The following is a 14,530-nucleotide window of genomic DNA, read 5'->3' as shown; positions in this document are numbered from 1 at the left end:
CAGATCAGTAAGTAACGATTAAACTTCCCTTTTTTCAATCAGTAAAAAATCAATGTAAAAAATCAATGTAAAAAGGGCAGAACAGTGGCGTTGCCAGAGGCAAAGAAAAGTTTTCCATCTACACGTAAAGAGTACAATAAATTGAAATTAATTTATTTTGCTTTTAACTATTTTGATGTCTCATGTTCATTGTTCGTGCTCAGACAAAAAAAAGGAAGTTTGGAGGTCTATGATTCAATCACGAGGGGAACTCCCATCTCCTGACAAAGTCCAAAACCTCCAGAGAGGCCACAGAAGGGAACTTTAACCACGAGTACACTCGAGGTTTAAACCGCCCCCACATAAAACCAAATTGTAAGATATTTACAAGTAAAAAAAAGTCTATATTACGTAATGATCACAGCGATGAAGTTGACTATTGTAGTTTTTACAATCGGTGCCCCCTGCAAATTATGAGCCAATCACAATACGCTCACAGTCACTCTGACACAAACGCAACACACATGCAAAAACAAATGAATCAAAGAAAACACTCGCAGGAAGTTTAGTAGCCCAATTAAAGTGAGTAACTAGGGTGGGTTCAAATGTATACACGGAGCCTAAAGTCACAGTCCATGAAAAACAAAACAGTCACAGCTCAAACAACGGCAGAACTGTTCATGAAATTTGTATTGGATTTTTATTTTTTTCTTCAAGCATTTGACAACTCTCAATAAATCCAACAGCACTGTCCTGAATTAGCAAACATATACTGGACTATAAAACTGTCAGCCAAGTCACACAAAATGAAATGTACATTTGAAGTGATTGCTCTCCAGTGTTTACTGAAATGTACACTGAACCAAACTTCACTCCCTCCATTACATAATACTGCTCTTTTGGGTTATAAAAATAGTTGAACAGAATATATGCCTACTTGTGCTAAGAAATGACTCCTGGCCTGCACACTGATTTATTGCCATACAACACACACAAAGGGGAGAAGAGAAAATTAAACTAGTGTAAATGCAACATTTTAAGTACCTTGTTAAAGTTCTAAACAAAGAAATAAAATAAATCTGCAAAGTGCAACATAGAAGAGTCATAACAGCACGTCAAAGGTGCAAAATGCTCTGAATGCGTCTCAGCTGAGCTGTGAGCCTCGCGTGATTTATTTCCACACGAGAAGTATGAATAAAGATCTTTTTGTTTTTCCACAGACGAGAGGAAAGCAGTCCACTTTGCAAATAAAATAACATTCTGGTTCAGTTTCTTTGTTTGATTATCCAGTGAGCACTGAAAAAATGGGAAGGAATTCAATTTTACAAAATTGAAGACTTAAAAGTTTTAATTTGGGAGTTGGATTTCTCTTGTTTGGATTTTAGAACTGTTTTTTTTTTGTTTAGGGTGGAGAATATTCTACATCCTGCAGCCAGTAAACATAGTTCAGCCAAGCCAATACTGAATCATTCTGTCCAGAAAATATAAATCCCACCTCAAAGCAAAAGCTCACTATCTATTCAAATACATCTTCTGTTTCCCTAATGCAAATCAATAGAGACTAAGATAATAGAGAAATTAACTGACACAGAAAAGACAGTCTCTTATGACAGAACTCATTTTTGGCTTATTTTTATACTTTTATTGGACATTCAAGATATGTTTCCACTAGGGCTGTCAAACAATTCATCACTAAATTTCTATCGTTACTTGTGATTCATCACAATTATCGCATATTTGAAATTCTATTATTCCCCCATTTAAAAACAAAAAATGTTGAGCTTTTATTTTGCACCGTCTTAAGCTGAGAGTAGTTTACTTGCCGTTTGAATTAGACGGTGCTTTTATTTTGAAATAAAGTATGACTTCTACATCTAAGGTGACATTTATTTCAGGAAGGGGTACCAAAGAGAAATGTTTGATGACACGAGGTGAGTAATCATTTTCATTGGTCATGAATGAAACACGGATGTCTAGAAGTTTTGAAAAGTGAAATGAGAGAGTGGTAGATGCAGCAGTGTTCGGTTCACTGTGACTACACAGAGACGGTATGGAGGCTTTTCTACAGTGCACCCAAAGGGAAAAAATAAAGTGATTCACCACGATTGAACACATTTGTAGACCTTGATCAATCGTAAGTATTTAATGTTGACAGCCCTAGTTTGTAAATGAGCTTAAGATATGCTCGAGATTGAGTTTCCTCATTTCCAGCCTTTGCAACGAACTATAAAATATTTACCAGACAGATTTGTGACATGCTTTTTTTTTTTATACAACTCCTCAAAAGAAAAAAAACATGATGGTATATACCAAACTGCTGAACTCTCACTATTCATTTTGAGCCATGTATTGCCTAGCAGGAAACCAAAAAAGTCACACTGCTCTTTCAGGTTAAATCAAATCTCCTCTCATCCGAGGTAAAACAGGTCCATTTGTTCATGTGCTCATTAGTCTGATAAGGAATGATAGAAATATCTTTGATCAATTGTCTTTTAAAGTATTGCTGCATAAGCATTTTAATGCCAGAGGGAGAAAAAGAAGGAAAAAAAAATCACAACAAAAACATTAGAACTAACAATTTAAAGCTGATACTATTCATCCCATTCATCACAAATACTCTAAGGCTTAATCAACTCTGTTCAGGACTCGACATTCCTTCAGCAGTGTGCTACAACGCATACTGCTCAGGCCACCCAAAAGGCTTTTACACTGTTATACTTTCATGCACATTCCTTGAAAACTGGTCAGAAGTAGTAGCAGTGCAGCTGGTCTCTGAACATCTCCTGGCTTCATGTAAATATGTACATCTGACAGCAGAGTCGTCTGCTATGCGAGAAGAGAGAAATATGTATTTACTGTACAACTGAAAACAACAAAAAAAGACAGCCCGGCAAATACGACACTGAAAGACCGACTCCGGACTCCGAGCTGTAAGACTTCAGGCAGACTTTTCTTTGTCCCAGATAGCATACCTGCAAAGTACTGTTAGTCTCATGCTACTGTTTTATGGCTACTTTGTTTATAGTCAAAGGCATTTATACTTGAAGTGCAATTAAAGCTGAAGGTACGCTGAGGAGATAGATAGTACCTCTGCAGCTCTTAGGAAGACTAACAGAGTCTGCTAATGAAGAAACTAGACGATGGCACTGCCCTGTTCATGGAATGAATGGACGAAACTTCAGTTGATCTAACTGGTCAAAATCCCGTTGAATCAGTCTGACAACACAGCATCCAGTGTTAAGAACTGGTGGGGGCTTCAGTGGTCCAGCCTTTTTTTTTTTTTTTTTTTTTTTACATTCTCCAAAATTATTAAAACCACAGCACAGCGAGTGAAACCAAAAAGTGAAGAAGAAAAAAAATCGTTCATAAATCAATGGTGAAACATGATCGAGGGCAGCCATTTTCATGGACTGGATGATACCTAAAATGTTTTATATCTGGAGAAAATTAAAGACTGATATACAAAAGAACAAGTAGAAAGGCAAGGCAATCTCATATATGGCCGTTTTAAGTCTCTCAAAATATTTACCTCAAAACCATTATCTACAGTTTGCATTTGGCCATTTGTACACAGTGGTTCCATTAGAAACGCTCCTTTATTTGTTCACAAATCTGTAGAAATTAACTTATTTACAAGTCTGTACAGCCAACCTGCAGAGCTCTCTCCATCTCCCAGAGGACCCAGTCCACTTAAAGCAGGATACCTGAGTTTTCAATAGAATGCTTCAAGCCCACTCATCACTCCTCACCACGTTTCACAGGATGTCTCGCACAGCCCCACACACACACACACACACACACACAGCCACACACACACACACAAGAATTAAGTTCCTCTGAAAGGATGCAGAAACTGTGACTTCTTAAAAAGCCACAGACTCACTGAAAACAAAAAAAATCAAGAGTCCTTGCAGATTAAAGGGTAACTCCACCCCTAAAATGAAAACTGGTGTGAAGGAGGTATTAAGGAGGGACATCTTACAGCAGGCTGGCCACTCACTGTCCTGAATAGGACCGTCTGGTGGTGTGCTAGCGTATAATCAGACATTAAGTAGGCCAGGATTCGCTTCAGGCAAATGAGTGATGGAGATCTTCCTGTGAGACTTCGTCCCGGCTGTGGTGGTCAGAAGAAAAGATCGGACTCCTGTCACCAGGGTGGAGAATTAGAGCAGAGCTGGATGAAGCTCGTCTCAGTGAGTGGCAGCTGCATGTGGCACAGAAAACCTGAAAGTCGTCAGAAAGAGAAGCCCACATTGATCTTCTGAACATGAGAGAAAGTCTTCAGTCACACTTGGGACTTTATTGCTCATTTCACATAATGTAAGTGTTGGATAATGGACCAAAGAGATGGAGCGATGGTCCACATTTACCTCTGAAGTCTCTGCACTAGTTCAGCTACTAGGGAGTCACAGATCCCCGGGTGCGTTTCCTCTGCCAGGAAAATGGCCTCCCGCAGCTCCTCTGAAGCCTCCGGCTTGCCATTACTTGTCTCCCCCTTTTCTTTTAACTGCAACAGTAACAGAATTTAGACAACAGAAGTTTAAACTTCCTACGTATTCTATTTGTGGCGTGATCTCTGATGATGTCAATGCATTTGATAACACACTCGGTGCTTATTTCACCTCAGTAAACAGTGGAGAAAAGATGGTTGATAAGCTTTGTGACAAAGGCCTCTTGGGACACTCCTGCACCCGGTTGTCTTGTTGTCTCTCCAGCTCAGCAGGCTGCGCTGCTCCATTCTGAAACTTCTTCAGGTCCTTCTCCCTGATGGTGTTGAAGATCCATTCATCGTTGGCTGCGTCGTCTCCTCCAGCCGCCTGGCCGTCTGACTCCCTGCAGCGACGCACAGATCAGAGGACATGCGTGTGGGTGAACAATCGCAACACAAAAAGCTGCCGGCTTTCTGTTCTGAGATTGGCTCTACAACTTACTCGTCGGATTCATCAGAGCTGGACTGATGCCGAGACTGCTCCGATTTCCACCTCTTGTATCTGTCGATCAGCTCGGTCAGATAGGAGGTCTTTTTGGCGTGCCTTACAATATACTTGTGTTTTAACAGCTCTTTGGCAGTTGGCCTCTGATGAAAACAGAGTTCAAACAAAAACAGTAAATACTGTGCAATACTGCTCACACAAATATAAGCAAGAGTGTTTAAAACTTACAAAGCTAGGCTCCTTATTGAGACAGGCTTCAACAAATTCTTTAAGTGGTTTACTGTAGTTTCCTTCGAGTGTTGGTGGATTGTTCTTTGGAATGAGGAATAAGACTTTCATCGGATGAAGCTCAGAGTGAGGCGGCTCGCCTTTCGCCAGCTCTATTGCTGTTATTCCCAATGACCAGATGTCTGCCTGTAAAACAGAAAACGAGCCGGTCTTCATTAAAGAATCTCCATCACTCCACACAGAAGCACAATGCTGTCTGAGATGGCATTTAAAACAGGCTAATTTTAGCAGTATGGGTGTATTAGAGGAAGCTGTGCAGACTGAAGACTGTGACATAGAGGCTGCATTGAGAAGCCACACTGACTCATGTTGTGGCCATCCCCAAAATATGCACTTGCTCATTTGTAGAAGCCCGGCCTTGCAAAACCTCAGGTCAAAAACAAGCCCAGAGTAAAGAGAGAAAAAGACGAGACGTTACAGATTGTCCGGCAGAAATTTCACACACAACTGTTTTCTTTGGACAGTGTCTTTTACAACACAGAGGCTGGCAGTTAATGTAGCATTGGCTGGGTTTAAACAAGAATGCCACACATGCTTAATGTCAGCTGACAGCATTATATTTACACTTTATTCTCTCACAGTTCCTTCTTTCTTGACTCACTGCTAACCCACAGAAGAACTCCTGCTTCTCCAGATGTTTTTTTTATAAGTATCAAGCAGCTATTTCTTTTTAAAAAACGGGGCATTTCTGTCATTCTGTGACGCAACCCAAAGATGCCTGACCTTTGAATCGTAGGCCGATTGTTTGATGACTTCAGGTGCCATCCAGAAAGGAGTACCGACAAAAGTGTTTCTTTTAATCTGGGTGTCTGTCAGCTGGCCGGCCACTCCGAAGTCTGCCAGCTTCACGTCGCCTTGTTCCGACAGCAACACGTTGGCAGCTGAAGTAAAAGAAACACAGAAATATGAGCTTGTTCAAACAGACAAAAAGCTACAGTATGTCACTTTAAAGCGACCGTTACCTGCTGCCTGGTAAAGATCATCGTTAGTCAGCTGATGATTTACTTTGAGTGTGATTCAACAACAAACAAGATTTCACATGAACAGCCAAACATATGCACTCAGTTGCAGGAACATCCAATTAGAAAATACATGAATAATCAGGCTCACAGTAAAAATGACTTGGACATGTGTGATGATGTGTGTGGGCCACATTTTATTCTGTAAAAAAACACTGTAGTGATGACTAATATATCTCTTGATATATACTGTAACTTTTAGGAAATGTGAATGTAGGAAGCAGAGCCGCCAAGGAGTGGGTGGTCACCATCGAGCTGGATGAAAGTCCTTTTCATTGTGCGGTGGATTATTTAGGTATATAAGGACTTAAATGGGCAGGTAACAAGATCTCTGATCAGTGTGGAATTCTACTTTATAGTAAAACCTTCCCTCAGCAGCTGGTAAACACTGATGCCAGTGAACAATGGAAGTGACTTCAGTGTTAGTCACGTGACAGCAGAGCATGATGCCACAGTGAAATCATTTACAAGCTTTGTAATAAAACCAGAGAATGGCCTGTGGCAGCCTCACCTTTGATATCCCTGTGGATTTTCTTTTCAGAGTGCAGATACTCGAGCCCTTTCAGGATCTCTCTCAGAATTGTGGCAATCTGGCTTTCATCCAGCGAGCCCGGTTCCAGCTAAGAGAACGGAGAAATTCAGAGGAGTCAAGAGATGGAACACGTTTGAAATATTCATCCACATTAAAGAACTGGTTTAAGGGCATGCAGATCAGATTAGTCCTTCACAAAAGTTGGACTTTTACTTACCAAATCCAGGGCTGACCCTCCACCCAAATATTCCATAATGATCCATAACTTCGTACCCTGAAACACAAGTCAGCCATCCAATCAGATCAGAGCGCTTATGTTTGCACAAACTTCATGTTTTAGGACATACGTTTGATTTATGGTTTATCCATTCCTCAGTGCATAGCTCAGTAGATTTGGTTTATTTTCTTCAATGACAAATAGATGGCTGAAACAACGAGTACTGATCACGGTAAGTGGTCTGGTTAATATCCTGTGAGAGAATCAGAAGCTTGTTACATAATGTGACAAAAACAGTCAGTTTACAACTGATCAGTTATGTCAACTGAAATCTTTTTCTTTTTCTTCACTGACTCTTGAATAATTTATTACAATTTCACAGTTCACACTGTGTGCTGACTTCTTTTGCAGCTTTGGAGGACTTTAACGCTGTAATAGGATCCTAAGTTTTAAATCAGCTAGTTCTTATATTATAAATATACATGTGTGTCTAATAAAGCTCATATTCAATAGGTGTGTTGTTGCTTTTAATCCTGGCAACATGACATGATGATCAAGTATTGATGTCAATGTCTCCTGCGACAGGCTAACTGCAGCACGAGGGACTCTGGACTTCGTCTGAACCACCAGAAGCGTTGGAGCGGTCACATCTGGTCCTGCTCAGTGAACTTGGTTTTATAAACTAGAGCAACATTTCCATATGAATAGAAAACGTCACCTGACAAGGGCGGATATCTCACTTCAGTATTGGGGGGGGGGTTAAAGAGTAATACCTACAATTAAATGTAAATGATAAAACCATGTGTGTATTATTTCTTGCTGAATTAGTTACATGATTTTTTTTTTACACAGGTTTTGCACTCAGGAGATGTAACTTGCTTCATTGCCTTCATGAGCTGACTGATAGTCTCTGCTGCTTCTACTGACCATGCTGGCCGGGAGGATAAAACATGGAGACAAACTATACTAAAGTTAAGGTGTGTTGTTTTTAAGATCACAAGCGTGCACCTGTCCCAAATCTCTTCGCTTCAACTCTCTCCTGTCTCTCTTCTGTGTGACGCTCTCATGTAAACCGACCTAGCTGTTTGAAAACGTAGACCTGCACTGAAGCCCAGAGATTTCAAAGAAAAAGCTACCTTGGTATAACCACAATAAGCAAACCACCCTAATAAACGGATGCCCTCACCGCTGCAAGACAAAAAAAAAAAAAAAAGTAGAAAGAAAACAGATCAATTATTTCATGATCTCGAGTGTTGCTAGTGTCTGGATCTTAACATTACCACTTTAAAGTTGTGCAACACATACTTAAATACAAGCACACACACAGCAGAATTATCTCGCTTACACCACACACACACAAATAAGCCTTAATTCTCCTCGTCAGCCAGCAGCAGACCGGGGCTAATGGACGTCACCTCTCTCCTAGCGGCTCTTCAGTAAAATGCTGTGAGAGGCACTTTGAGCACTACCACATGGAGTTTGCCAGAAAATCTATTATAGACACAAAATGTGGTTTTCATCTAAGTGTTGCTGTCAATGCAGCTATTACACATAATCAAAACACCACATAGGGCTTTCACACTTGCAGAAAACTATTTTCACAAGGGGCTGTATGCGCTAACAGCCAAGTTTTTCACTCCGACTTTATCTGGAGTGTCTACTGCAAGCTCCTGACTATTTCTGCAGAAAGTCCAAGTTAGCCAACGTGAAAACACGGCAGGATTTAATCTGGAGAATTGTCCTCAAGTAAGCGGGTTGGAGTTTCGGCTCTTATAGCCTTTGACTGGTGCATGGACTGTGTGCACGATGCCGATCTCCGCGCACGTAATTCAACAGCTGCATCGTGTTCTTTATTTGTTTGCATTTTTATGTTGTTCTGTCAAACTGCACGTCACATTGATATGAAGGCAATCTCTTACAGCGGACTCTGGACTCTCTGCATCATTCTTTTTTACGTCATGTCTTGCCCCAGAAGACTCCCCACCCACCTCAGACAGAGAGTGTCTGTCACTGTGCGTATGTGAACAGGTCAGGAGTCCCTCTGAACGGATCTTGAGATTTTCATGGGTGCATATGTGAAAAACAGCTTAAGACTTGTTTGTGGTCGAAGGCTGGCTTGGATTATATCCAAAGGGAGGAAGAAATGATTCCTTCACAGTTTGCGTGTCAAAAGCCTGACACTGAAACTAAAAGCTGCAACATTTGATCTCAGTCACTTTGTTCATTTAAATCCTTTTTATTTTGATTAAAAAAAAAAAAAAGAACAAAATAAGATTAATGTCAAGATAAACACGTAGCAGTGTTGAGAGCCACAAGCTGTATACTACTGCATCTTCTATTTCTTCTTGTTAGACAGCAATATGTGTTCCATAACCCCCCTGCATTATTAACATACCTACTGTACATAGCATCCATACACACAGTAGCTTGTTTGCACTAACACACTATTGTATAACATGTGTATTATGTTGAGGACTGATTAAAGCAACGTTAATGCTTACCTTGAGGTAGGAGCCATAATACTTGGTGATAAAAGGGCTGTCACATTGGCTCAGAACTGTGATTTCCTGTTGAATATCCTCGATTTCATCCTCCGCTTCTTCCAGATCGATAGTTTTAATGGCCACAACTTTTTGCGTCCGTTTGTCGATGCCTTTGAAGACTTCCCCGAAAGAGCCTTTCCCTATTCTATCCAGCTTGGTAAAAAACTCCTCCGGATCGGCTCTGAAGTTCTGAGTGACATGGAGAGATGAGGAAGAAAAAGAGTGCACGTGAAGGGAGTGAGAAGCACAAGGAGGGACGGATGTCTCTTTTTGTGCATTAAAATACAGCTCAGTTTAACACAGAAGGCAGGAGATCAAACGATTACATATTCAAGCTGCCGTTGCTCAACTACGCCTCATACAAGCAACATAGTCACAGGTCTTACTCTGGTTGCTATGCATGAAGAAAACAGTGTTTTCAAAGAGGAGGAAATATGTAGCATAATGTCACCCTTGACTCTAAAAGAATTGTAAACGACAGAAGTCTTTGCCAAAACACATTTCTTGCCTTTTCTACTTCCTGTCCATCTTTCTCGCTAAATTTGCAGTAACTATTAATAAAGAAAAATCAGAGGATAGCAGAGAAATGGAAAGTGGCTGGGCTACTAATAATAGAATCACTTCATCTCTTCATATAATAATAATAATAATAAATCATAACAACAAACGTTTCCATTAGTTAAACAGAGTCCAGGCTGACATTACCATGATCATTCAGTGTGCAGAAAATACATTAAAATATACTTCATAACTTATGGGGTCAAGTAAAGACGATAGTGATGAATAAGGATTGGCTGGAGATCTCTTTTGTGTTTTATACAGATACATTGCTGAGGCTGGATGTGATTGGTCCTCCATCTCTGAACGAGGAGGAGTTGTAATCTTTAAAAGTCGCCCTTCTCAAAAGATGAAGCCCCAACGTTACTCACTTCTGTGTCACTTCATAGCAGAGCACGGGACTTCCTGACTACACAGCCATGTGTAGATCTTTGGCCTAAACATCTCCACGCAGACCAACTTAAAGGCTTAATGTGTCATTTTTTTTGATCCAGTAGATGTCGCCCTTAAGAACCAGCATGACACCAAAACAACTCTAGCTGCATCGTTGTGCTAGCAGGTGGTAATGTTGGAGCTGTTTAGTTAGCTCGTAGCATCACATTACACAAAACCATGATCTAAAAAGGCTGATGTGACATTCAAATCAGCAGTGAGTACATGATGTTATTCTTCTGTTCTCCAGCCCCTCACTTAAACAACTTTCAAACGCAAAGGGAGGAGCCGGCCGTCCCGCCCGTATAAACACGGTGTACATACGGCTCAGACAGCGGGACTCGGGCGTCATCACTCACAGAGGTCTTTACAGAGAATAAACTACATTTCAGCTCTTTATGTGTAAGATATTACATATTCTGCTTTTAAGAACTTTTCAAATCAACTTGACAGCTAAATGGAGAGTTAGTGTAATCCAGACATACCTGGAGCTTAATGACCTCCTCCACAAACACAACCCTTCAGGATAAACTATATGACAGATCCTTGACTTATTGACTTCACTAAATGGCTAATTTCCCCGCAGAGCACCAGAGAGGGAGTAATGGTCTTTAAGTTGGCCGGTTCAATTTCCTTTCATGCAGCACAATCATTAGGCTCAACTGTCTGAGTAGAGTTGGCAGTAACGTCTTTTCAAAAATGAGAGTACTGCACAACAAATTGTAACTGAAAAAGACATTTTAAAAAGCATCACATATGAAGGTAACCTAATTATTCTAAATGCAAAAACATCAACTTGTAGAATCTGTGATATCAAAGATCTGAATCAGACAGGTCAAATGTTTCAGTTACCTTGTAACCCAGCACTAAGAACATGGATGATGTGTTGGCTCATAAAGCAATATTGCTTTTGGTCCCCCAGAGAACTGTTTCCAGTAAAAGTGCTAATGCATGGTGGTGAAACCTTTGTGGAGGGGGAGATGAGCAGCTTCACTATGAAAAACTAGCAAAGAGGGGGCTGCTGGATTTGATAGCAAAGGGACTTAGCAACAAAAACAAATGGACAGAACGCGGTGCACCATAAAGCAGAGCAGAAACAACCCGTCCAAAATACTATCATAACACTGGCGTGATCAGTCATCCAAGTGAAAATGATAACGTTGAGGCTGACCTCTGAGAAAACAAAGGGAAAAACAACAAGGGCGCTGCTGCCACAGACTACACATGATGGGAATGTACTTGCCATATCCACAGTCAGCAGGTTTGCAGTGACAACTAAAGCTGGCTGAAGCTCGCTCTAAAAGCATGCGTTTGATGCTCCCCCATCTGCACCACACAACTGTGTAGTCTAGTGTCATCCACGCACCACACCCCTGCGGTTAAAGACTCACTGCCAAACTTCCAACTGCTTCCAACATGCTCCTGTTCAGGAACCTGAGGGCTCTTTTATCTCCTTTAAACCAGACTTATGAGCAATGACGTTGTAGAGAGGTTTTAATATGAACACTGAAAATATTGTTAGACAGAAGCTGCAGTGTAGGAACAAATATGCTAATGAAGTATTCTTTATCTTAGAGAACTAGATTGAGTGCAATCAATTGCATACAGTAGTGATGTAGGTCTGGGTTAAGTCACCTCAGACAGATGCCATTCTTAAATGGACTGGAGTTTGATTTACCGCTCACCAAAATCTTCAGAGAGGGGTTGGACATGTACGAACTGCCAGCTAATGGCTAATTGATCTCAATAAATAATGAATTAAACAAATTAAAAAGGAAGCGAAAAGTTTAAATATATTTAAATCCCAAATCTTCAAAAATACTAAAATAAGAAAAAAAACAAAAAAACCCGATGTGTCAAATGGTGTGTGGTCAAAACTACAGCTGAAAGTGTCAATCAATGAACCCATGTTTGGGTTGTAACTTTTGTCTTGCGAGGGTCTCCAGTAACAATAAATACTGTAAACAATAAAAAACAAAAACACACCACAAGTTTCAAGATCAATGAACAATAGTTAATATTGATCATCTGATTAAGAGACAAGTTAATCATTTTTTGTGAATGCAATATTGATTTCAGGGACCCTTGACTAGCTGCCCCGTTTCATATCACTGGAGACCAAAGAATCTCTGAAAAAGGACATTAGCTTTTTATTTTCTTTATCAACAGCCATTAAAACTTTAAGTTATTTAAAAAATTTAAGTATGACTGATTCAATATTTGACGGTATTAGAATTAAAAGTTTGTGTTAGCTGCAGCAGCCCAGTACAAAAACGAACAGACAAATTACAAATTACAACCAGGGCTCAAAAATCGACACATTAATGAATGAAACAAGTAAATACACAGAGACAGAACTACATGCAATGTCGAACATCAGTGTAGATAAACTAATAGAGCTGAGCTGTTTAGTATCACATTGCAGAATAATTGGGCAACTCATTCTTGGTTTTTAATAAGTATTTGAGCCAGAATGAAATTTAATAACACTTGCTTCCTAAAAGAGAGCGTTTTTTATTTTTCATGAAATACACCCCATGTATTATGTTGTCATTTCCCCTCAGACATTGATAAACCACATAAAAATATAAAAAAATGCAGTGGTTAGTGTGGGCGCCCCATGTATGGAGTCCATAGTACTCTCTTCCTGATTTCTAAATCTATCCACTGTCGTATCGCTCCAACAAAAAGGCAAAAAAAACAAAAAAAAACATCTTAAAAATATATATCTTCTGCATATGAGAAGTAAACTTCTGATTTTGCACGGTTGCTCAAACTTACAGAAGAGAACGTTGACAAAATATCAGCTTTAATATATCTTATTGAACCGTGTTTTACATTTCTGGCCAACAATGACTGCAGAAAATATTACATAAAGAAATAATCTCAGACCGCAGCATGAATAACACATCTATAACAATTTTCTGTCATTTTCAAGTCATTATAAGATGACAAACAAGACGACAGCCTTGTAATCGGTAACTCCCATCAAGTGTCATATAACAGTTGCTGGACTTTGACAAGAGTGTGCATGTATCACTGGAAAGCAAGCTGATAATGATGAAGTGTTCCTGCAGATAAAAGTTATTTACAGTCATCGACTTAAACTTTCCGAGTTGAAGATAAGAGGAGACTTCAAGTTAAAATGTCAGGAGCCAAACAGACTCACACCTGAATGTTAAAACATTTGATTTTACCTGAACCCCTGTCAGTCCACTCTGAATTGGGGAATGAGCCATGGCGTCAGATCAGCAAAGATGACGCCTTTCCTCGTCTCCTTTCTCCTTGTATCCTTATAATATGTCGAAGGTTACTTTCCACACAAACTCCCCTGCTTTGGACGGCCTGCTCCGTGCTGCAAACTCTGCAGTGGTGTTGGGTTTATTAAAAGGTAGCAATCTCTTGACTTTAAAAAATGCGCTGGACTTGACGGCTTGTACTTCGTGCTGCCTTCCGCAGTTAGCGAGCGTTAGCTTGTTGCTACTTTAGCAGCTAGTTAGCAAACAGTTAGCTGAATACTTGTTTCTTTGTAGACCGGTGCGGTCTCTCGGTATGTTATTGACAGTCTACCGGAGATGAAATATAGAGGTCTGCTTAGAAAAAGACGCACGGGGTGAATGAATGAACACGGTTCTGCAGTTGTATCGCTTGTTGTTCTATTCTCTCATCACTTTTCGCCGTCGCCCATCGCCATCTTGGTAAATGTCATTTTCATTTTCAGGCTGACCAATCAGAGTGAGGAAGACGAGACGTCGCGTGTGTCGTCATACGTAAATCAAGAACGTCAAAGAAGCTCAAACAGGTGCCAGTTAGTTTCAACAAAAACTGAACCGTCAGTGCTAAACACAAAATTGTTTCTTTAATATTACAAATGAAGAACACGCCTATTAGATATAACTAATAGCTAAAATAATTCACTTTTATGTGATAAACTATTCAGAGAAACATACACATATCAAGTCTATATGCCTAGTTCAAGGTGGCCTAACTGGTAGAAAGCTTAAGCAAATAAATATTGCACTCGTGGA

At 40.0% G+C, this 14,530-nt stretch overlaps 1 protein-coding gene across 1 annotated transcript; it reads right to left on the bottom strand.

The window, feature by feature from the left end:
* Positions 1 to 2,464: 2,464 nt before the first annotated feature.
* On the bottom strand, positions 2,465 to 14,245 carry stk24a (serine/threonine kinase 24a). Its single transcript, XM_079357278.1, has 10 exons — positions 13,700 to 14,245; positions 9,471 to 9,701; positions 6,970 to 7,026; positions 6,732 to 6,840; positions 5,925 to 6,082; positions 5,142 to 5,327; positions 4,911 to 5,056; positions 4,602 to 4,812; positions 4,350 to 4,486; positions 2,465 to 4,203 (listed from the first exon to the last, which is right to left on the bottom strand). Exons 1-10 carry the CDS (start codon positions 13,739 to 13,741, stop codon positions 4,170 to 4,172), a joined length of 1,311 nt encoding a protein of 436 aa, XP_079213404.1. The 5' UTR covers positions 13,742 to 14,245; the 3' UTR covers positions 2,465 to 4,169.
* Positions 14,246 to 14,530: the final 285 nt, after the last annotated feature.

Source organism: Symphodus melops, assembly GCF_947650265.1.
Source record: "Symphodus melops genome assembly, chromosome: 12".
Lineage (NCBI taxonomy): Eukaryota > Metazoa > Chordata > Actinopteri > Labriformes > Labridae > Symphodus > Symphodus melops.
Note: the sequence above shows the minus strand (reverse complement) of the source record. Positions and strands in the feature narration are given on the sequence as shown.

Excerpts from the sequence above, each read along its gene's own strand:
- stk24a (XM_079357278.1), bottom strand. The coding sequence starts at position 13,741 with ATGGCTCATTCCCCAATTCAGAGTGGACTGACAGGGGTTCAG. Across the intron at positions 6,083-6,731 it reads AATCCACAGGGATATCAAAG|CTGCCAACGTGTTGCTGTCG; the intron begins GTGAGGCTGCCA and ends CTTTTACTTCAG. Across the intron at positions 4,204-4,349 it reads CTAGTGCAGAGACTTCAGAG|GTTTTCTGTGCCACATGCAG; the intron begins GTAAATGTGGAC and ends GACGACTTTCAG.